This window comes from Trichogramma pretiosum, unplaced genomic scaffold (genome assembly GCF_000599845.2).
Source record: "Trichogramma pretiosum strain Unisexual culture from Peru unplaced genomic scaffold, Tpre_2.0 scaffold86, whole genome shotgun sequence".
NCBI lineage: Eukaryota > Metazoa > Arthropoda > Insecta > Hymenoptera > Trichogrammatidae > Trichogramma > Trichogramma pretiosum.
Window position 1 is genome coordinate 514,958 of NW_019640815.1, and position 25,683 is coordinate 540,640.

At 29.8% G+C, this 25,683-nt stretch overlaps 3 protein-coding genes across 3 annotated transcripts; all 3 read left to right on the forward strand.

Annotated features, from left to right (window-relative positions):
* Nucleotides 1-3,172: 3,172 nt before the first annotated feature.
* LOC106657547 (odorant receptor 10a-like) lies at nt 3,173-4,126 on the forward strand. The gene is made up of 6 exons (XM_023462335.1): nt 3,173-3,248; nt 3,327-3,419; nt 3,499-3,589; nt 3,658-3,800; nt 3,877-4,009; nt 4,073-4,126. Exons 3-6 carry the CDS (start codon nt 3,509-3,511, stop codon nt 4,124-4,126), a joined length of 411 nt encoding a protein of 136 aa, XP_023318103.1. The 5' UTR covers nt 3,173-3,248; nt 3,327-3,419; nt 3,499-3,508.
* An 811-nt stretch (nt 4,127-4,937) lies between these two features.
* On the forward strand, nt 4,938-13,305 carry LOC111694383. Its single transcript, XM_023462341.1, has 8 exons — nt 4,938-5,061; nt 5,129-5,254; nt 5,311-5,428; nt 5,712-5,749; nt 9,352-9,420; nt 9,481-9,606; nt 9,661-9,731; nt 13,185-13,305. Exons 1-8 carry the CDS (start codon nt 4,963-4,965, stop codon nt 13,303-13,305), a joined length of 768 nt encoding a protein of 255 aa, XP_023318109.1. The 5' UTR covers nt 4,938-4,962.
* A 48-nt stretch (nt 13,306-13,353) lies between these two features.
* Nucleotides 13,354-13,843, forward strand: LOC106657548. Its single transcript, XM_014379133.1, has 2 exons — nt 13,354-13,452; nt 13,536-13,843. The coding sequence occupies exons 1-2, from the start codon at nt 13,446-13,448 to the stop codon at nt 13,841-13,843; spliced, it is 315 nt and encodes a 104-aa protein (XP_014234619.1). The 5' UTR covers nt 13,354-13,445.
* Nucleotides 13,844-25,683: the final 11,840 nt, after the last annotated feature.

Sequence of the window (25,683 nt, forward strand, 5' to 3'; positions counted from 1 at the left end):
CACGAAACATATTTGATCGAAACTTTTTTTTCTTTTTATCTCTGAGAAGCAGTGAACAATTTTTATGGGAGGTATTAAAAATAGACGGATGAATACTAATTTATAAACACATGCGTAGGAGGATTGATGATTATATGCGCCGGGAGAAGAGAAAGTTTGACTTTAACCGCCGATGCAGATGGCTTAACCATTCGAAAAAATCACTCGATCTATTATAATCTCCTCTCACGTTACAATTATTGTAGAGCTGCATGAAATTATCGTTCAGTAAACTAAGTATACTTATATGGCACGACATTGAATAAACTTTGAATTTTTTTTTCTCACTATCTCATCAATCAATCGATCTTAATTTGGTAAATGGAGAAAATTTTTTGTTTCTCTATTCAATATGTTATACTATATTATATTATATGGTAAAGTAATTCGAGCATATAATATTGTAACGGTTTTCGAGATTAAAAAAAATTGAAAAAAAAAAAGTGTACTCGTGCCCGATGGCACAACGTTCAATACGTAATTTTGTAATGTATATATATCTTTCTCTCGCTGTGACTAATATCCAAAGGGGGGAAGAGTTTCAAGTGAGAGACGTACCGACGGTTTTAGTCAAACATTTCTAATAGTTAAGAGTTTTAAAAGTTGTGTATATTTGGGTGAATGAACTCCCCGATTACAAACTTATGGTTTTCAACGACGAAGAGACTCCAGCCGCTTATTTATTTTATATTTATAGGTATACCGATATCGCGCGGCGATATATATATATTTATAAAGTTTAGTAGACATAAAAAAAAATATATATAATATAACGACGAATCTCAATTTCTAGTTCGAGGACGTCGTTGCATCACGCGATCGCAACACGACTAAGAAAAAAAAAGCGAGAATAATAACACGTTTATAATACGTATAAAAAGTAAAACTTCTTCTTCTAAGAATTCCGGGTATCGAATTTATCTAAATTTTTGTAAATGAGCCGAATGAATTATAATTTTGTCGAAGACTCAACAACAAGACGCGTATACATTAATACAGCACGCACACACATCTGCGTTATAACATACGAGAGCACGTGTGTGAAGGAACAAAAAATTCTTTTCATCTCTGGCATTACTTTTTAATTTTTTTTTCGTTCAAACTATGGTATTTTTTTTTCGTTATTTCGTTTTTTTTTCTCTCTCTCCTTCGTCAAAAAACTTTCTCGGATTTCGAATAAATAAATGACGCGGAATAATTAACACGGCCGCGTGAATCGTCTTGCCGAGTGTTTAACGCTAAGAAGCAATGACGACGCGGCTATGCGTATACAGGGTACTTTTTGTTTCATCGCTGTACGTTCGTATTTTTTTGAACAAAAATATCCCATGTTAGGAGCTGTGCTATATGGCAATATAACGAAATTTGTCGCGCGTATATATACGAGACTCGCGTGAGCTCTCTGTGCCGCGGAGATCCGTGTTTGTATGCCTGTTGTGTGTATAAGGGTCATCGACATTTAACAAAGCACAAAATGGGCGTTTGCGTTATTATATACCATTGCTTAGTTTTCTAACTTTGCTGGTTTATGCCAAGGAGAGCCGAGAGCCCCGAAGAGATCATTATTAATAGAATGGGTTTGATTGTAACTTATTTTGTTTTCGTCAACACGCGTGGTTTAAATGATGAAAAATTACGATAATCGCACGTCATATTAAATAATTAATATTTTTTTGGAGTGTAAAAGTTTACAACAGATCCATCTTAATTTTTCATTACTCTTGACTCAAATACATCGGAAGGAAATGAAAATGCCTTGTCATCGGAGTCTCCAACGGAAAATTTAACGATGCTTAGAAAATCTCTGATCATTCATACGAGGTCATCTCGCGAGAAGGAAGTACAACAATTTCCGAAACAAAAAGTAAAAGTTACTCATCGATCGAAAAGGTTTTACTCCAAGTCGGTAAGTTAACGTAATAAGGTTCCTCTACTATATCGGCTCTAGATAAATCATGCATGATACGATATTACAGGTCAAATTAATCCATATTTTACGAGAAAAAAAATAATGTCAAAGAGATTCGCTGAAGAGGACATAAAAAAATCATCAAACGAGTTGATATTTATTTTTATATTAACGAGGGAACGGCTGTTTGAATAATGTAAGGGTAGCATCGTTTCTTTTCTCGGAGTTGAACAGTAAGACGTATTGAAATGATATACAATAGATGCAATAGGTCAAGGGAGGAAAGTAAAATATCCAAGAAAATGTCGGAATACTCTTTGGAGGAAGAGAACAAACAAATTGGTCAATTTTGGGAAAACAATATGTTCTGGGTTGTTCAGTTTTTGAGAGGATGTTGTCTGTGGCCTTATACCAACGTTATATTGAAAGTTATAGGAAGAATAATATTTTTGTCATCATTATTTATTTTACTGCTAGCTAAAGTTATAATTTTTCTTTTTATAACTATACCTTTTGATTCTTTTTCAAAAAATTATCTTGTTATCAGATCGCATCAATAATAACGAGAAGAAATATATTAACAGGAGCAGAGCTCGCGGAGACTTTATTTCACCTGGTGATAATTGTAGGCACTTTTTTCGTCTCTGGTTTTCTTATGTTTTATGAGAATAAGGTAATAAGTTTATGTGGGTAATTAGAGTGATTTTATTCACATTTAATTTTATTTATAGATTGAAAAAATTATCAGGTCATTGTACTTTGATTACAACAATTCGAAAAGTGAGAATGAAAAAAATGCTGCATTAAAAATGATAAAAAATGGATATTGGGTCGCTGTCATAGTATCTAGTGAGTATCATTATTTGAAGAAATTAAGTTTAAATACAAGAAAAAAAAAATTATAAATTTCCAATTTTATTTTCTCCCTTTTCATTAAAAAAAAATTACGATTTTCAAAAATCTTTTTGTAACTCGTTTGTTGTTTTTAATTTGTTTTTGTTGCCCTAATGATCCTCAAGTTTTCAATAAATCCATGAATTGATAACAATATAAACTCTTTTATCGTAGGTTTAGTCTACTGTGTTTATTTTGTCGTGGGTATAATAATGGTACAATTACAAATACGCGAAGGAACTGCTCAGCATCATTTGGAATTTTACGTCGACGATAAAAAATATTTCTGGCTTTTGACGGTTTATGTGGGGGCGTCGATTTTGCAGATAGGTTTAATTGCTGCGACACTCGCATCGGCCAATATTTTTTTTAGCATTTACCTGATTCAAAAATTCCAAATTCTGCTGTGAGAAAAAAAAAATTACGAATACCGTTGCTATGCTATTCTTTCGAATAATTACTTCAAAAATTTACTTTCTTTTAGTAACAAAATTGAGTTCTTAGGCGAAGTTTCTGACTATAATAGGGTGAGAAATCAATTAATCGAAAATATTATCAACCACGACGAGTGCATCGAGTTGAGTATTTATAAATACATTTTTAAAATTCGCTAACAACATTCACAGCATTTTAACGATATAAAGTTATTTTTTCAGGTTCGTAAAAATGTTCAATGATGTTGCCCAGCCCATTTTCTTTACGATTTTATCGGGTCTTGTCTTTGTATTAAGTCTTGCAGGATTCTCGGTGAATACTCGTAAAATTTTAACGATAGCTTCATTAGTATAAACAAATTTTTTGTTGCTTCAATATAGATGGCTGTTATGTTCAAAGAAAACGACTTGGTCAATGTCGTGAAGTTTTCTATAACTTACATCGGAGCTATATTAATACTTATGGTGGCTTGCTATCCCAGTGCCAGACTAACGGAAACCAGTAAGAATATAAGTATGGCATGGTATGATTAATGACAAATTTTATTAATAAACTAACAGATAAAATATTATCATCGAATTCATTTTTCAAAACATTAGTTACTTTAGCGACTGGTATATAATGAAACCTAAATTGCGATCCCTTCTTATATTGACAATGGCAAGAACTTTGAGACCTTGTTACATAACAGCTTGCCCAAGCGTTCCTGTAGATTTTAATATGGTTACAGTAGTGAGTATTGATTTATTTTTTATTTTAAGTTCAAAAATCGATGCATTTAACTAATGTTTTTAGGTCTTCAAAACAGCCATGTCATATGTCGCAGCTTTGATTTCGATTCAATCTTAAATCATTACCCATACAGATGAGATTATGATTATACAGATTTACCTAAACGAATACTCGATTGAGATTTGATTTATGCAAATAAATACATTCTTTTTCTCTGATTCATAAAGTGCTGAAAAAATATTATCCTTTAATGAATAACTCAAACCGAAAAATCATTGTCAATCAAACTTTCGCGTATTATTAATTTCTTTTTAAATTTATTTCATTATATATAAAAATTAAGTTCAAGTATCTGAGTCAGAAGTGGGTTTGCTAAATTAATGTGTTTTTAAGTTTATTATTAAGTTGAATTAATGTGTTTTTTTAAATACCCTTATGATTAAAGTTCATTTTTTTCAATTTCAATAGCAAACCTTTTATTATAATTAGAAAGGCGAACGTTTGTAAATCAATTTCCACAGTTATTTTTAGCATCAGATTTGTCGGATTACAAACGGAAAAAAAATCGGTAAACGTCGATGTTAAAAATGCATAGTTTAATGAAAAAAAAAAAAAAAATCGGTGAGGCATACCAAGATACTCCCGGGCTCTCATTTTTTATTAAAAAGTGACTCTTACATAAAATAATAACATAAAATTTTGATTAAATAAACAGTGACTTTACAGTGACTACTTTATTTTTGATGTAACTATCATTGTGCACGTCGAAGAAATGTGTCGTAAATTATTCTTTGTTTACCTTTTTGTGAAAGTATAAAGTTTAATGTATTTCACGTTGAACGTATTTATCAAGAATAAAATTTAGTACAATAAAAATGATTAGAATATTTTCAAACGATAATGCGAAAATGATTGAATTTTACGAAAAACATTTTTACCTAATCTCAAAAATTATGAAGATAACTTTCATATGGCCTTATCAGGAGAAAAAATTGAAATATATTGGAAGATTACTTTTCTTAATAAATGCATATGTATTATTGCAAGCTTCGGTTATTATCTAATTTCCTACAAATATAAATATTTTTCAGAATACCTTAATCAAATTTTTTTTTGTAGGTGATATATTTTATTAGAAGAAGGAAAACGCTAGACCTAGAAGACATGACGGAGGCTTTATTTCAATTTATAGCTTTGATATGCACATTTTTGGCGTATATATTTTCCATTTCACAAGAAAAGAATGTAAGAATCCTAAAAATTAAATTCCTGCAAAATTTATGATATTATTTTTTATTAAGATTATGACGATTTTTATCATTTTCTTCGCTGAGTATGATCGTACAAAGGACTCTAACCAACAAATAATTACACTTGAAATTATGCAAAAAGGATATCAGATTGGTACGGTGCTTGGATGTAAGTGAAATTATGTGAAGAGATTCATTAATAATTTTTTTCGTTTATCAAAACGTAATTCCGTTTACTCACTTCAATTCTCTTTATTTAGCTTTTTATTCTCAAGTGAAACTATTACAGTCGATTATAATTTACATCAATACATAAATAATCGAGAAAAACCCAATAATCTAATCAATATTAAATCTTTCAAATTAAGATGATTTGCTTTTTCAGAAAATTTGATAAACAAAAAATAATTGTACAAATTTTTGAATCTAATAATTTGTATCTTTAATCGTAGGTGTAATATTTTCTGCTTACTTTGGAGTTGGATTTATAGTATCTATAATAGTTTTATTGACAGAAAAGACTACATTTTTCAAAACTGATTTTTTCATCGACGAAGAAAAATATTTTTATTTTTATTTGACGTATGGAACAATATGTGTAGTGCATGCAGGTTTGATTGCCGCAGCAATAGGAGCGCCATTTGTTATGTTTACCTATTATACTATTCAAAGATTTAATCAGATTTGGTACGGTCAGAAAAAGTTTCTTCGCAAATACTCTTGATCACTTAAAAAATCGGAATATATTTTGCAGTAATGAAATTGAGACATTACAAAGTCGACCTCAAACCTTGGAACGTTTATATAATAATTATTACTCGCACAATTTGAGGCTTTCGAGAAAAACGATTGAAATAATTATCGATCATAAAAACTGTGTGAAGTAGAGCAATTAATACTTAGAGTAAATTAATAATTAGAGTAACTTAAAAAGTACCTTAAATATGTTTTAATTGCAGCTTAATTCAGAATTTCAATAAATTATCATCACCGATCATTCTGATGGTTGTAATTGGCTCCCTGACTACCACGAGCCTTTCAGGATTTGCAGTAAAGATCTGAAATAATCTTGTTTTTAGATTAAGACCTCTCTCCTACACTTTAAAAGGGACATTTTTTGAAATCATAATAGTTTTTTTTTAATAATATGCACCTTTAAATACGATGAAATCTAGTTTGAGATGACTGACTAATTTCAATAAAAATAAATTCACCTTTTCTTTATAGCACCATACATATAAAAGAAATTTTATTGTAGATGGTTATACAGTTGAGGAAAAAAATGTTTTTTCAAGTGCTTAAAATGTTTTTGGCTTTTCTGGGATCTAAAATGATACTACTGATTGTATGCTATACTAGCCAACAGATGAAAGAAGCAAGTGAAAATATTAGTTCCGCGTGGTATGATCTAGTATGATATCTAAGGCAAAATAATTAAAGAAATTTTGTTTTTAATTTGATTCTATGAAATGCAATTAGTTACACAGGAAGTTGTTGGTATGAATTTAAACCCAAAATTAGATATTTACTGCTACTGATGATGGTTCAAACCTTGCGGCCTTGTTGCTTAATGGCTTGTCGCGGATTTCCGGTTAATTTCGGTACTTTTGCATTCGTAAGTGCATCTAAATATATTAAAGTGATTAATATTAATGCCTTATTAATTTTTCACAGGTTTTCAAAACAACCATGTCGTATATAACAGCTTTAATGTCAGTACAGACTTGAAATAAGACGGTACAGGCTTGAAAAGATAATTTAATCAAAAAAAGTTACGAATCAACTCACAGTATTTTCTTGTAGATATTTGTAGTATTGCCGATTGTCAGTGCATATAGTTTGGTTTTTCGTTTCGCCATAATCCTGTTCATTCGAACACATATCAATAGGCTCTTCTTTTATTCTGTAAAAATTGATAAAATTAAAAAAATACCCTTAATTATTTCGTTATTTTGATTTGAAAAATGACAATTACTCAGCAGCATAGTTGGTCGTATCACTGGATTTCATTTTTTTGCAGTGTTATTTGATGAATATTTTATGTTTTACGAAATGCAGTTAAAATTAATTAGTATGAAAAATTATGAAATCGAAATGAACACGAGTTTACGCGAGCAGAAGAAGCAGCCGAGTGACCTCGAAGTGTTTACAAATACCAAACAGAGCAATTGATGGAAGTGTATGGAACTTGAATTTTTTATGATTTTTTTTTCATTTTCTATGAAGTAGAGGGATTTTTTATTAAAAATGGGCTGACTGAGATAAAACTCGAACAAGATGTGCTTTTACTCATGTTTTTCTCTGCAAATTTCACAATGCTAACAAGGGGTTACGCTATAGGTTTCAGAAAACTATTTACTGTGGTTCAAGAATAGTTCTTTGTAAATAAGCTACAAAAACTATTTTCAGCATCGAATTTTTCATATTGCAAATGGAAAATATTCGGTGAACATCGAAGTTATATTCATATATTTTAGTCAAAAGAAAATCAATGAGGTATACATAGAGACCTTCTTTTTCAAATCAAAAGTCTTACATGAATGAATAAATTAAACTTTCGGTCGAATTAAAATATATTTACTGCAACTACATTCTTTTTTGTGTAACTAACGTTGAGCATATCGAAGCAATTTTCTTCAAATATTTCTTTTTTTTTAAGTATAGAGTTTAATATATTTTATGCTCAACATTATTATTAAGTTGTACGAAACAATAGATGATAATAATTGTTAAATTGTTCAAAATCTATTTCATGGAATTTGAATAATTAAAAGTACAAAAATTGTGCTACAATGACTATAAGAATTTTTTCAAATGATAACAATAAAGAAATGATTGCGTTTTACGAAAACCATTTTCCACTACTCCCAAAAATTGTGTAGATGACTTTTATATGGCCCAATCAGGAGAAAAAATTGAATATTTCGGAAGATTACTTTTCTCAATCAATTCATTCATAGCATCACAAGCGTCCGTTATTATCTACTCTTTTTTAAATTATAATAATACTTTTCAGGATACTAATCGAGTTTTTTGAGCTAATATATGTAATCAGAAGAAGAAAATCTTTAAGTTTAGAAGATTTCACTGAGACATTATTTCAATTAATAACTTTGTTATGCACATTTTTTATATATTTGATATGTATTTTACAACAAAAGAAAGTATGAATACTGAAAATTAAATTTCAACGAAATTGATAAAATTCATTTTTTTCAAAGTTTGGGGTCGTATTTATGAAGTGCTTTGCCGAGAATGATAATTTAAAAGACTCAAACAAAAAAATTATTACACTTGCAGTCATGCTGAAAGGATATCGAGCTGGTACGGTGCTTGGATGTATGGAACAATCAAATCGTTATGTACAATAGCAAATTTTTAAAATGGCAGTTTAAATTATGATAGGCTAAAAATAGTTATGTAAAATTTCGACTAAGAAATAATCGTTAGGGAATAAATGCATCAAAGTTTTAATTATAATAATACTTTTCAGAATACCCACTAGATTCACATAAACATTAGAATATCGGACTGTTTTAAAATATTATGCATAAACTTTAAAAAAGTGAATTTTTTTTGAATTGTGTCATTAATTTAAAGAGTAGGTCGATCCGGGCATTTTTAATATAAAAATAGAAATAACTTTATTTTTGATATGGCTAACTCTTACATGAATAAATCAAATATGCTTTCGATTTAAATACAATGAATTTATCGTGAATACTTCATATTTCATATGAATATCTCAGAGAAATATGTTATTAAATTCTTTTCAAATACTTTTACATAAACGTATAACATGAATAAATTGGATTTTAAGTTTAATTTTTTTATTATATTCGAGGAAAAATAAGTGACGATAATGGTCAAATTGTCTAGTATCTAAGTGTCTAGTGTCTAGTATCTAATTATTGGAGTTTAATTTTTCATATGCTGTTTTAAAATTTTCTTAATATTTAAAAATAAAAAAATTTAATTAAAATGGCTAGAATTTTTTCGAACGATAACAATGGGGAAACGATCGAGTTTTTCGAAAAAAATTTTCATCGATGGTTAAAAATTCAGAAAATAACTTTTTTATGTCCTTATCAGAAAAAAAAATTTAAGCATACAGGAAGGATACTATACTTGATCAATGCATTTGTAGCATTACAAGCTACTGTAATTATCTATTTTTTAATATTAATATTTTTCCAAATACCTACTGAGTTCTTTTTTCAGGTAACATATTTAATCAGAAGAAGAAAAACTTTAGGTTTCGAAGATTTAATTGAGACATTATTTCAATTCATAGTCTTATCATGCACATATTCAGTATATTTGATATGGATTTTACAGGAAAAGAAGGTTCGATTCTAAAAAATTAGATTTTAAAGAAATTAATGATATTTTTTTTGTAAGATTTGGAACCTTTATATGAATTTCTTTGCCGAATATGCTCATTTAAGAGACATCAACAAAAAAATGATGACGCTTGAAATTATGCAAAATGGGTACAAAATTGGTGAGGTGCTTGGATGTAAGTGGAACTATGTGACGATATTTATCAAAATGCTAATAATGTTTCCTTACCAACTTTTTTTATACTTGACTTTAAATCGTATACTTGATAATCGATTGAAATTTTTACAATTTAATTATCGAGAAAAAAAATATTTATCACATACAATAGCATTTGACGAAGTAAAATTAATCTGTTTTTTTTTCTAGAAATTTTAATTTTGAAATTTCGAGAAAAATATGAAATTGAGAAAATAACGAAAAATAACTTTATAAAATTTTGAATATGAAATGTCCGCTTGGAAAGAGATGCTGTAAAGTCTCTATTGTGTTAATAATGGCTTATAATATAATATTTTATATATTTCATGATAGCTGTTATATTTGGTCTTTATTTCGGATTTGGATTTATAGTATCTATAATAGTTATATTGACAGAAAATAATACATTTTTTAAGATTGATTTTTTCATCGACGATGAAAAATATTTTTACTTTTATTTGATTCATGGAATAATAAGTACGGTTCAAATAGGTTTGATTGCCGCTGCTTTAATAGTACCATTTGTTATGTTTACTTATTATATTATTCAAAAATTTTATCATATTAGGTATGATCATATATTTTTTTACATAATTACCTTTGATTCACTTAATTTGATTCAAAATCGGAATATTTTTTGCAGTAATGAAATTGTGACATTACAAATTCGACCTCAAACTTTGGAACGTTTACATTCGAATTATGCCACGCACGATTTGTGGTTTTCGAGAAAAATAATTCGAACAATTATCGATCACGAAAAGTGTATCAAGTTGAGTAAATATATTTATTACGTCAACGTATAAACATACATTTTTCATTTTAAGAAGGTTATTGCTTCAAAGGTTCAAACTGCATAAAAGGCAGCCTGACATACATTGATTTTTCCCAAAATCGTCGTAACAATGCCTATTTTCCTTTTTCATAAAAAATGCCAATTTTACTAACAACAATTTAAGGGCTCTCTGTACACACTCAGTCGATAACAAGTACGTCATTTTTTTGTACCCATTTTATTTATTCTCTGGTCAACCATTGAACTTGAAACTTCGTAGGAGTGATTATGAAACTTATAAAAATGTGCCTATGGCGCTAGTTTTCAATTAAATGACCGGTACTTTCAAACAAACTTGATTTTCTATTATCCCCCTTTTACAACCTAAAAAGTAACGTATTCTCAAACAATTAGTTTAAATGATTTTATTAAACATTGTATTGAAAACTGGCTCCAGAGGCACATTTTTATAAGTTTCATAATCATTCCCACGAAGTTTCAAGTTCAACGGTTGTCTAGAGAATAAAAAAAAATGGGTACAAAATAATATCGGTATGTCGGTATTTGTCCCTGATCTGTATAGAGGAGCCTTAACGATTGCCCTGATTTACACTGGGTTAACATCGATTTTGTCCGATGGAACGACGGAATTTGCTATACTTAAACCCGTTCCACCACTCTGTTGGATCGGATAGAATCGATGTTAACCCAATAACGACCAAAATGCTCGATTTTTTTGTTGGTTTTCGCAGCGATTTTTTTTTGTAGTTTGAGGCCTCCAAAAAATTTCGTATGGACGGATTTCGATGTAAAATTTAATACCCTTTCAGAAACTGAGCTCAAAATTTCGATTCTTTGCGTAATAAAAAAGTTATAGCTATTTAAACAAAAAAAAAAAGGAAAAATTTTGGCAATGTTACCATGTTACCGTTAGGGAATCGCGATATAAATATGATCAGGGGTGATCACGACTATCAAAGTATCTCAGAGAATTACGCAAAGAATCGAAATTTTGAGCTCAGTTTCTGAAAGGGTATTAAATTTTACATCGAAATAGGTCCATACGAAACTTTTTGGAGGACTCAAACTACAAAAAAAAGTCGCTGCAAAAACCAACAAAATAATCAACATTAATAATTCAATAAACGTCTCAAATCATTTTTCTGTTGCAGCTTAATTGAGATCTTCAATAGATTTTCAGTGCCATTCATTCTAACACTTGTAATCGGCATTATAACTACAACGAGCCTCTCGGGATTTTCCGTAAAGAATATTTTAAGGGATAAATGATAATTTTCGTAAACTTGAAATGACCTAGTATTTGGGATAAAAGCTTATGGAAGCACAATGGAAGGCATTTTTTTTTATTGCAATTTTTGTTGGATTAGATAGCGCTATTTACCGCACTTTTGATAATAAGATTCTCAGCTTATATGATTTAGCCACTTGTTTTTTATTTATATGAATAATTTTAATTAACTGTTCGGGAAGAATGACTTTTTATTATAACACGGAGAAACCCACATAGGAAAAACTACTATGTGTATAGTAAAAGTGTGACATCTCTGCATTATGGAAAAATTTACTATAAAATGTATGAAAATTTATTAGAATTTTAGTAAATATTACCAAAAACATAATGAAAATGACTATAATACATAGTAAATTTGTCCATAATGCAAAGATGTCACACTTTTACTATAAAATATAGTAATTTTTCCTAAGTACTTTTACCAACCAACTTTAACAGGTAAAGTATACGGGCGGTCGCTTTGTTTGGCCTCCAGTCAAATCAGCTGGTCGATTTTTGACCGTCACTGACGACTGTGAAAACAGCCTATATGGGTTTCTCCGTGAATAAAAAATAAATGCATCTCTTGTTATTAATATAGCACTCATAAAATATATTTTATCGTAGATGATCGTTCTGTTGAAGCAAAAAATGTTTTTTCAAGTCCTTAAAATGTCTGTGCCCTTTCTGGGATGTTATGTATTGCTTCTAATTGTGTGTTATCCTAGCCAACAGATAACAGATGCAAGTGGAAATATTCATATTGCATGGTACGATCTTATGTGATATTTGAGTAAAAAGAATTAGAGAAATTTTGTATTAATTTGATTCTATGAAATGCAATTAGTTACACAGGTAGTTGTTGGTATGAATTTAAACCCAAAACTAGATATTTACTGCTATTGATGATGGTTCGAGCCTTGCGCCCTTGTTGCTTCATGGCTTGCAGTGGATTTCCGGTTAATTTCCGTACGGTCACTTTCGTAAGTACTTCGATATTTATTAAAATAATCAGTGTTACTGCCTTATTAATTTTTCGCAGGTTGTAAAAACTACCATGTCATATATAACAGCTTTAATGTCGGTTCAGACTTAAAACAAATAATGTTGGAAATAAATGAAAAGCACATACATTGCAAAGAATTAAATTAATTATTCAATTACTTGCCACACCTGTCTCCATGAAATTATGTATCTCTAAATAAATGATTTAAGTTAATAAAATCGAAATAAACATGAGAATATAATATTTTGAATTGTTGTGAAATTATGAGAACACAATTTTCTGACAATTACTTTCCACATATATCACATAAGGATTACCACCGTTGCATTAAAAAACTTGATAGATAAGACGCAACATTTGAATATAGCCGCCTCAAAGTTTGAGGCTCAAACTGGTGGTAGCGACGCAACAAGAATTTACGAAACGAGGTAACATTCTTACTTTTTCGTCTGCTCAGTCTCGTGCTAGCTGTAGCTTTGTATAGTACTTTGTAGCACTGTGATTTATCTTAATTTAACAATTAAAGACTCTTATAGTTCAAAGTATTGTGAAAAATATTATTCTACATTGAAATGGAAGGTAAATCATGATAATACTCTGAGAAAATTCGATTTAATTAATTTTTTTCATCCAAAGTATGATCTTATACTTTTCATTTATAGGTTCTACTTATCGGAAGCATTTGTATCCTGTTTCCCAATGTTGCGTCGTGAGCTGCAACAGTAAAGTGACAGATAAAAGTAAAAAATTTTATTCTTTTCCAACGGATAGCAAAATTTATCCTCTTAAGGCTAAAAGAAGAGAGAAAACAACGATGACATGTTGTGGGTGCCTACGATACATCATAAAATCTGCTGTCGTCACTTTATTGGAAATGAAAAATCAGACGATTTTCAAAGCCCAAGTTATAACCCGACAATATTTCCAGCTTATCGAACGGCAATATCTGCATTTCCTGACGATGCACTAAATCGCTATTAGGCATTGTCCCGATATGAGTTAACCGCGAGGTGGCGCACTTGTGTTATGCGACGTCATGCGCACGGTACGTTTTTCGCGAAAATTTATATAGCGAAAAGAAGTTCGTCGTCAGCTTTACGGACGTTACACTGTGTAGAAATAATTATAATAGTAACAAGTCGGATAACACAAGTGCGCCACCCCGCGGTCAACTCATATCGGGTCAATGCCTAATAAGCGAATAGTGAAGAGAAGGAGAGTATCTTTAAGCAATGTAAGTCAGGTAAATTTATCAACAGCAGATGAAAATAAAATGGATAATGAAGTCAGCGGGCAGGAAACCATAAAACAAGAGCAAGAATATCAAGTAACTGATGAAAATTCAAGTTGACGAAATTTAAACTTTACTCTGCCGAAAGCCGAATCAAGACAATAACGTGAAACACAACGTGAACTAAAGAATTTAATAAGAACCTATAATTTCAACTAAGTATTTTAATTATTTACATTTTTGGATGAAAACTTTATTAATCGAAAAGTTTATTAATCGATATAATTAATATTTTGTGAAGTTTCATTTGAACTGCAAAGTTTTTTTGTTTAAAAAAATAATTAATAAAACAAATTTAAGTATAATTTACCATAAGATTTTCATTTGTTTTTTTTTCTTCTGGTCTGTCGTTTCTCGTAATTTCATACATGTCAGCTTTAAGTAGTTAATTTTGAATTTCATGTATGAAGATAGTTTCATAAATTAATCGTTGCTGATATTATTTTTTTAACCGTAAAACCTTCTTAGAATTCCAAAGACATTGTTTGCATGATTGATGAGTACTAGAGAACTACTATTCAATGCCCTGGGAATTTGAATAATATTTGCCATACATACATGGTCAAAGTAGTTTCTAGCGATGCTATATTCATTTTTATAAATTCGGATTTTTATTGATTACCAATAGTTCTTGATAATTTTCCAAAACGCACTTAAAAATCGATAAAAATGATCGTGAAAACCTCAAATAATCCAAGCCTTGAAATCATCGAATTTTACGAGAAAAATTGTTACTTTGGTACTAAGCTTATGAAAGTCGCCTTTATATGGCCGTATGGAAATACAAAATTCGAACTGATGGGAAAAATGATTTTTTTAACCAACATATTTGTGTTAATACAAGCTAATGTTATTATCATAAAAATCAATCAAGTTACTATTTTTATCAGAATAACTATTTTTATTTCAGGTTGCATTCCTAATCAGAAGCAGAAAAATTATTGACTCTGTAGTGATCGCTGAAACTTTCTTTCAACTGACTTTTTTAGCATGCACGTTTGTCGTTTATTTTTTTACTGTATTACAAAAAAGGAAGTTACAGATGATATTTGATCAAATGTTTGTCGAGTTACTTCATTCAAACGACGGGGACGAAAGAGAATTTACAAAGAACATTTTTCAAAAAGGATACCGATTTAGTATAATGTTTGCCTGTGAGTGGAATTTGATGTGTAGAAATAGTACTTAATAAACTTTTTTCACATACCCTAGTGCAAAACTCGACTTTGTTCCTCCTTTTCCGGGAGCAAAATCGACTTTTGCATCGCGCCAACTTCACGTTGCATTTTGCTCCCTGCTTGCTTTACGTGAATACTATTGCATTGTTTTTTCTCCCGGCTTGCTTTTTACGTGTAGCTACATAAACGCACCTAACCATACAGATTATCATTTTTGCAATAAAAAATGGCTATAGTAATCGATCAATTAAGCGATGAAGAATCATTTGACGAAGACGATATACTGAAACAGAGGACAGAGCTTTCGCAGCAGAAGCTGAGCGGATAAAATTTAATTTACTGCCAACAAAATCTCGCGGGCAATACGAAAAGGCTTACTCGGCATTTATACACTGGAAAACTGAAAATAAAAGATCTTCCAGCGAAGATGATTTACTCGTATATTTTGATAAACTATCGGCATTATACAAGCCACCTACGCTATGGAGTCATTGGTCGAAGTTGAAATCGCTGATGATATTGAAAGAAAGTATTAACCTCGATCAATATCTATTATTGAAAAATTTATTAAAAATAAAAAGTAAAGGTTACAAACCTAAAAAATCAGCGGTTTTAAATATGGAATAAGTGCATAAATTCCTGATTGATTCGAATGATGATACTTATTTAGCCATGAAGGTGAGTTGAATATTGTACAATATCATTGGGCTAAACCCTAAAATTTTTAACACTCTATATTCTTATATTTAGGCTATTCTGATTTTTGGGATATTTGGTTGTCTGAGATGTAAAGAATTTTTAAACCTACTTACAACGGATATAACAGATACAGGTTCTCAGTACATCGTTTTAATCAGAGATACAAAAACTGGAATTGATCGAAATTTCGTCATTGGGCAATAGTATTATGGTATCATCAAAGCATACTTAGATCTGAGACCTTCAGATATGCCAAGCATTCGACTATTTGTTTATTATAACAAGGGAAAATGCACTCGACAATTCATAGGAAAAAATACCTTAAGCGACATCCCAAAAATAATTGCTCAACAATTAAATTTACCAGATCCAGATTCGTACACGGGGCATTGTTTCAGACGTAGCTCAGCCACGATACTTTCAAATACAGGCGCCAACTTGAACATGGTTAAAAACATGGTGGATGGAGTTCTGATATTGTTGCACAAGGCTATTCAGCATTTTCTATAGCAGAGAGAACCGAAATTTTCAATAAAATGGCTGGTCCTTTATCGACTCAAATTCAAACTCCTTTGCAAAGAGATAATATGAAAAAAACCTCTTCTGTGCATCCTAAGATATACGCGTCAGCTCAAGAACAGCCTTCTACTAGTGAATATAATTTGAAAACCGCCCCGCCTGTGCAATCTGTAACCAGCACCTCAGCTCAAAATCCGCCTCCTAGAAATGGGTGTAATTTGAAAAAAAGACCTTTGACATTTTCAGTGGCTGAAGATATTGAAAATATTGACCCTGCAGAGTCACCGTCACAAAAAATGATCGATAATTTTATGAATAATGACGATCCTAGTGAAGAAGCGTTATTTCAAGAAATTACTCTTGACTATCACCATACTGGTTATGATGTTAATGAAATTTCAGCAAAAAGAAAAACAATGTCAAATGATAACGTAATTACAGATGAAATTTTTCTAAAATCATTGCCAGTATTTAATAATTGTCGAATCGAAACAATTATTATTAATCATATCTAAGCACATGAAAAGCCAAAAAATAATTTATAAAATTGATATAATTTTAATGTATTATAAAAAATGTGTTTGTATGATTTAAGTTATTGCCCATAGTTATAATTATTACTTATGTTCATGTTTATTGAAAGTATTTAAAATTGTTACGCTCTGTATTAAAATATAGATAAGAATTTTCAAGAATTTCATGTCTAAATTTTATTTACATTTTACGGTAAAATGTTGCTTGTTCGTGTATATGCCAATGCCCGTCCCTACCAGCAGCCCTCGCTTCGCTCGGGCGTGCACATGTCGCGGGCATTGCCAAAAACATTATGATGTGTAAATAAAATGCCAATAGGTCGAGTTTTTCACTGGGTATTTGAAAAAAAAGTATATGTATATGCAAGTATTTATGAATGTTAAAAATAGAATTTAACATTAAACAATTCAAGTAATTCTATCTAAAATTCGAGTAATTAAATCAAAACAAAATTCGAGTAATTCGATTTAAAAAATTCAAGTAAATCAATTTACAATAGAAAAAAAAAGAAGCGCTGCAAGATGTGTAACTAAAGTCACATTTAAAGGTAAAAAATTAAAAAAATAAACAAATAAAATAAACCAAATAAAATGAAAAAGTATTTGACGTTGCACTTCCGGTGTTCAAGCATATTATACAAAAATCACCAGAAGTGCAACTTTTTCGTTTTATTTGGTTTATTTTATTTGTTTATTTTTTTAATTTTTTACCTTTAAATGTGACTTTAGTTACACATCTTGCAGCGCTTCTTTTTTTTCTATTGTAAATTGATTTACTTGAATTTTTTAAATCGAATTACTCGAATTTTAGATAGAATTACTTGAATTTTTTTACTCATGTGTCATTCTATATTTTTGAAATATTTAATATTTTGTCAATAATGAATTTAATATATTTTTTATAATTTTTAAATAGGTTTAATATTTAGTCTTTATTTTGGAACTGCACTCATGTCATTAATATTTCAAATGCAAGGAAATGTTTCAATTCATTATCTGGATTTTTCCATCGATGAGAATAAATATTTTCATATTTATTTGATTTATACAACATTTAGTATTTTACAATTAGGTCTCTTTCCAGCAGCACTTGTCGTACCATTTATTGTAGCCTGTTACTTGATTTTTGAAAAATTTCGAAGGACTTGGTAAAGTTCATACAGATATATTTAAATGATCGGCCATATGTCGTAATCAACTATTTAATAAATATATATTTGTTGTAGCATTAAAATTACTACGTTACACGTTCCATATCAAATTTCAGTAAATTCACCTAATTTTTGGCTTTCGAGAGAAACAATTAGACGAATTCACGATCATAAAAAAAGTATAAAGTTAAGTTATAATTTTTTTCGGTGTTCAAATATCATTCAAGTCACATTGAAATTCAATCAAATATATTGCGAATAATACTAAATCAAAGTCCCATCTTTTGAACAGAAGTTCTAGATAAATTTTACTAAAACAGACAATATTTCCAATAATTACAGCTTCGTAGAGTTAATGAATGAGTTTTCGCAGCCACTTATTTTTTCGATCCTAACAGGCATTCTCATTAGTCTGAGTCTTTCGGGATTTACGGTAAAATATTTACTTTTTCCCTTCGTGATCTTTTGAAAAATTTGAGAAACGAAAATTTTACTGGTTTTTTCAAAAACAGATGGTGATTCAATTGAAGAAAAAAATGATTTTAAATGTTTACAAAATGTTTTGTGCTGCTTTGGGGAGTAATATAATACTTTTGGTTCTCTGTTATCGTAGTCAAATGATACAGGATGCAAGTGAAAATATTCGTATAGCATGGTATGATCCAAAATAATTAATAAAATGTGACTTGAAAGCTAATTCTATTTGCAAATAGTTACAGAAGTTGTTGGTACGAGTTCCGCCCGAGAATTAGATCTTTGCTCTTATTGATGATGGTTAGGACATCAAGACCTTCCCATTTGTTGGCTTGCCCTGGAGTACCGATAAACTTTGGTACAGTTGCATTCGTAAGTACTTCTGAATATATACAATGATGATATTTTTAAAACGACATTCATACCCTTTTTTACTATTTACAGGTTGTAAAAACATCTATATCATATATAGCAGCATTAAATTCAATTCAAGATTGACGATAGGTTTCGTTGTAATATAACGGGGTATCGAAGAGATAGGAAATCAACTGAAATCATTGATATTTTAACAAAAATAAAACTTTGAATTTATGATAGAAATTAATGAAACTAAGATTTGTAGCATGTAAATTATTTATTCAACACTACTATCTTCTCCGACTTAAAATTTAGCAATTGGTTCATTGTAATTTACACGCGAGCACAATGTTCAATAGTACTCAAAAGTCTCTTTTTCACATGGTTGTAAAAAAACTTAGAGATAATTGTATGTCACAAAGACAAACATAAAAATTGAAAATGCCCGTCAGTACTGTTTTTGAGAAAAGTTAATTTTAAGTTTTAAATTTGATTCGTAAAGGAGGGCAGCTATATGCGACACGTATCATAGCGTTTTCTGCACACGTGTGCTTCCTGTACGGACAAACTGGAGGGCGTGCACGAGTGAGTGTAAAATCACATCCCAACCGATTGTTTACTTGCTTTTATAACTTCTTTAAAGTGATTATCATGATAAGACCTTTATGATTAAGATTCACTTCTTTTTTGAATATTCAACATCAAAATATTCTTTCCTAGAAGTATAGCTTTCAGCAAACTATGCATTCATGTTTTGTCAAGACACGCGTTTGTAAATCTGTTTTGCCGTAAAAATCCGGTGAACATTGATATCATAAAAGAAAATCGATGAATGACCTTGCTTTAAAAATGATTCCTTTTAAAGGTAATTTTGTATGAATAAATAAATTCAAGTTTCGTTTGGATACAAATAAATTTCCTTTTACGATTTTATTTTTTTTTTGAATAACAAACGTTATAGGTGTATCAAATGAATAAGTCGTAAAATTTTCTGTGAATACTTCTTTTGTCGCAGTGTGAAGTCTAATATATTTCATTTTAAGATAACAATTAAATTTTGCGAATAGTTGAATAATTGAATATTTTTACTTTTATTCCATTCATTCTTTATAAGAATTTGGAATATTTAAAAGAAGTAAAATTGTACGGAAATGACTAATATCTTTTCAAACGTTAATAATAAAATATTTATAGAATTTTACGAAACAAATTTCCACCTAATTTCGATAATGATGAAAATAACTTTTTTGTGGCCTTATCAGAACCAAAAATTGAAACGCAATGGAAGATTAATTTTCATAATAAATGCATTCATAATATTGCAAGCTCATGTTATTATCTTGCTTCTCTGAATCGTAATATTTTCTTTCAAAAATTTCAATCAATTTATTGTTTCAGGTAAGATTTTTAATAAAAAGAAGAAACATTTTAGATCTAGAAGATTTTACTGACTCGTTATTTCAATTAATAGTTTTGTCAGCCACAATTTCAGCATATTTTATATTTATTTTACAAGAAAAGAAAGTACGAATCCTAAAAATCAAATTTCAACAAAATTTATAAATTTTTTTTTTTTTTTCAAAGATTGTGATTCTCTTTAAAAATTTCTTTGATGAATATGATCATTTGAAAGACGAAAACGAAAAAATGATTACACTTGAAACTATGCAGAAAGGACATCAAATTGGTACGATGCTTGGATGTAAGTAAAATCATATGAAGAGGCTTTTTAGAAATTTAGTGAATGTCAAAAAATAATTGCGTTAATTTACCTCATTTTTTGATTCTTAACTAAATCTTTTCTTTCGAAACAGAAATTTTTTTGTTTATTACTTTTTTAACTAAAAAATTGTGGAGGAAAAAAAAATTTGAATCAATTTTTCGAAGTAGAATTTACCGCTCTCAATTCATAAATCATAATTTAGCATATTATGAGATTTTTTATTAATAAATTTAAGAATGAAAGTTCTAACCCTTAGCCGTTTCTGTCCCTAAAAAATGGACAAATAACTTTTCAACTTTAAAATGTCCTCTTGAAAAAAAAACTTAATTGTGTAATACACCAATAATTGATAACAAAATATCTCTTGCATTGTAGGTGTTTTATTTGGTTTTTATTTTGGAATTGGTTTTATAGTATCTATTATGGTTTTACTAGCGGAAAATAATACATTTTTCAAGACAGATTATGGTATCGATGCAGAAAAATATTTTTTATTTTATTTTACTTATGGAACAATAAGTGTGCTGCAGACAGGTTTGATTGCAGCATCATTAACAGCTCCCTTTGTTATGTTTATCTATTATATTATTCAAAGATTTAAAAATATTTGGTACGATTAGAAAATTATTCAACGGAAATAATATTACTCAAGATATAATTTGATTTAACAAATCAAAAATTTTCCCATAGTTTTGAAATTGAGAAATTATCAAATCAAACTCAAAATTTGGAAACTACACATTCTGACTGTTATTTGCATGATTTAAAGCTGTGGAAAAAAGTAATCCAAAGAATTTGCGATCATAAACATTGCATAAAGTTGAGTAATTAATACAGTCGTCCCTGTTTTTACGCGGTAGTTCCGTACCAAAAAAGTACCGCGTACAAAAAATCTTGTAAAAAAAAAACATTGCTCTTATGGGAAAAGGGGGGTTACATGCAAAGGTGTGACAAATTTTCGATTTCCAAAACATTTTATTCAAAAATACATGTAAATGTTACTTAAAAAAATCAGTAACGCGTGTCTGTTTAGCACGTCTCATAATATTTTTGTGTAATTCAACGTAGGCAGTCACAGCAACTTCACAATCATGCTTAAATTTCATGCTACGCAACATGATTGGATCATACTCGAGGGCCGTATCATTCGGGAAACTACATGAATATAGCTGATTAACAATAGAATAAGCGATGATCATTGGCGCTACTCGCGAAGGAATCCGCGTATAATCAAATCAGTGCGCGTAAAAAAATGTTTTCGGTCTCAATTCTGTAACCGCGTATAATTGAAATCACGTAAAAAAAAGCCGCGTAAAAACAGGGACGACTGTATTTTTCATTGTTAATTTTTTACTGTATTTCATAAACGTAAGTTTTATAAATCGAACAAAAGCCTTGATAAATAAAAAAATATTCTGAATTTTGTTTTTTTTTGCAGATTAATTCAGACCTTCAATAGATTTTCAGGGCCGTTTATGCTTATGGTTGTATCCTGCATTATAATTATCATGAGCCTCACATGCTTTACAGTAAAGAACTTTTTACGTAATAATTTTAATTTCCATAAACTTCAAATAACATAATTTTTGAAGTAAGAATTTATGTAAGCAATTCGAAAAACGATTCTTTTACATCACAATTTTGGGTGGATTTTTTATTCCTATTCAATTCAATGAACTTTTAACAATTATTATATTTCAATTTTATTATAAAATCAAATCGTTTTTTTCTAGACCTTTTTAACCGCTAACTCGCTATTTATGTAAATAAACAATTGAAAGTTTGATAAGAATTTAGTTGTGCAAAAAAGATTTTAGTGCGCAAATAGTATATTTTGTAACAAGTGCGCGAAGCAGTTGACTCATCCAGGAGTTGTTTTCACCGGAGCATAGCGAGGGTGCAAAGACTCCTGGATGAGTCAACTTCCTCGCGGACTAGTTGCAAACGATATTTTTTAACTCTGCTTGCGAGAAACTAGGGTTTTCTGACGATTTAAGGTTAGAAAGCCCGTGTTTCGCGCACGCAGTGTTAAAAAAGCGTTTTTGGACACTTGCGTGCTGTAAAATGCCCCATTTTGGACACGGGTGTGCAGTAAAACGCCTCATTTAAATGAACGTATGATTAAAAAATAAATTAACTTATAAAATTACTAAATTATTATTAAAAAACTCGTATACTTATAGTATATGAATTAAATAGTCTGCAATATGTATTTATATTTACATAAATTATGACTTGTGAGTACAGACACGTGCGCGAAGCTATACAGAAACTTAAGTAAGATATGCTACATACAATATGTGTTATTGTTTGCTATGTTGTTATTGTTACGATTCGCTTTTTTTCATGAATTTATTTACCTATTTACGTGCTATAAGAAGTTACATGTCCAAAATATATTCAATATCGATGAATTTTTATTTTTCGCCTACTATTGCATACAATTTTGTAAGCAACACGTGCCAAGCTTTTTGCGCACAGCCGGCACTCGTGTCTTTTTCCGCACACTCGTGCCCAAGAACGCCTTTTGGGCACTTGTTACATAAATAACTATTTTGTTTATACAATTCAACAAAAATAAAAAATACTTTTAAAAAAAATTCTATTGTAGATGGTTGTTCTGTTGAAGAAAAAAGTGTATTTTCAATTCATTAAATTTTCTATGTCCTTTCTGGCATGTTATTTGATGCTTCTAATTATATGTTATCCTAGCCAACAGATAACAGATGCAAGTGGAAATATTCATATTGCATGGTTCGATCTTATGTGATATTTAAGTAAAAATAATTCAAAATATGTTATTATTAATTTAATTTTTTTTTAATGAAAACAGTTATAGAAGTCGCTGGTATGAATTCAAACCCAAAGTTAGATCTCTACTGTTACTGGTGATGGTTCGGGCTGTACGGCCTTGTTGCTTAATGGCTTGTCGCGGATTTCCAATCAATTATAGTACGGTTACATTCGTAAGTACCTGTAACAAATATTTTAAAATGATTCGTTTTAATGCCTTATTAATTAATGCCCCTCAGGTTGTCAAAACCTCCATGTCATACACAGCAGCTTTAATGTCAGTCAGCCACGAAACAAGAATTAAATGATTTGTGTAACATATGAAATTATGTATTATTTTCAAATCAATCATTGAAGTTTAAAAGATTTAAATAAACACGAGTATAATATATAAATTTTGAATTGTTAGGAATAACAAAATCTGAATTAAAGGCTTATAATATTATACACCTTAAACTTAACATTTTTTTATTGAAATTTAGAGTAGGATTTTTCCTACTCTTTCCATGGCATTATTCAAAACTCCAAAATGTTGATTCTGAACTGAGTTATAGCTATTTCCGTGAGCCTTTTTCTTACACTACACGTGTTAAATTTTGTCTTCTTCTGCGTTTTCTGGAAAGTCGTGTTTTTGGTCACCTGTCGTAATATTAAGAGGGTACCGATTGAGCTTTCTGCACCAGGGTCGCCTACACTTCTTCAAAACATGAATGGTTACGGCCACTACCACGGGTGAGATGATTGAACTCATAGGTCACTCTCAAACAGTATTTTTATGACTTAAATTTCGGGAAAACGAAAAATGAAAAAAAAGTGTGTTAACTGTTCATGCAGAGCAATCTGCGAGTTCGATCGTCTCACCTTTAATCAAGTTAGCGTAATTGGCAGCAAATAACTTTTCATTATTTTAGGTTGCATTTCTCATCAGGATCTCAATAATGATGACTGAAATTTTATTTCAACTGACTTTTTTCTTTTGTACATTCATCAATTATGTTTTTATTATATTACAAGAAAGAAAGGTACGTGGTTAAATAACACATTAGAAGGAATTCCATAACATGGTAATATCTTATCCTCGAAGGTTCAGATGATGTTTAATCAATTGTTTGCAAAGTTACTGATGTTCAGTGATGGAAATGAAAAAATATTTATTTTGAAAACAATGCAAAAAGGTTACTGTTACGGTATGGTGCTTGCAGGTAAGTGATATAAAATAAAAATATGATTGCAATTCAAAGAGAATATTTTAACAATAGCAATTCTACTATAAGTACTCAGAGCTTAGGTTTTGCTATAATTTCGGTGTAGAAAAGAGTTTCCTTCGTTAAAATATTCTTGAAAATGATTACCATCGAAGTAATCTAATTTTTTTCATTTTATGTTTATTAAATTATTGCCACGTTTAATCAAAATTTTGAGGTTCAATTTTACGAAAAAATTTGATAAAATGATTTGTGACATATCATTTTTATAGGTTTAATATTTAGTCTTCATGTTGGCACTGCACTAACGCTATTAATACTCCAATTTAGAGGAAATGTATGGCATTACATGGATTTCTATATTGATGAAAAAGAATATTTTCATGTTTATTTAGCTTATACGGCTATCTATTTGGCCTCTTTCCACTCCATTTATCATGTCTATTAACTGTAATTATAATACAGTATAAAACTGTATAACTATTTACTGTATTCTTGTAAAATTTCAAAGTACTAGGTAAATTTGATTTACATACTTTTATTTGGTCATTGCTATTATTAGATATTGTTAAAGTAGCATTAAAATTGAGTCATTACACTTTCGATCTCAAACTTACGAAATTTCGTACAATATTTGGATGTCGTAAGAAATTATCAGAAGGATTCGTGATCATAAAAAATGTATAAAATTAAGTCACGAAAATTTTTTATATATTTTTGTGACAATATATTCAATTATTAAAGCTTGATGCAGGTAATGAACGATTTTACGCAGCCACTGTATCGAAGGGGTCGGAAATCAACTGAAATCATTGATATTTTAACAAAAATAAAACTTTGGCTTTTACGATAGAAATTAATGAAACTTAGATTTGTAGCGTGCAATA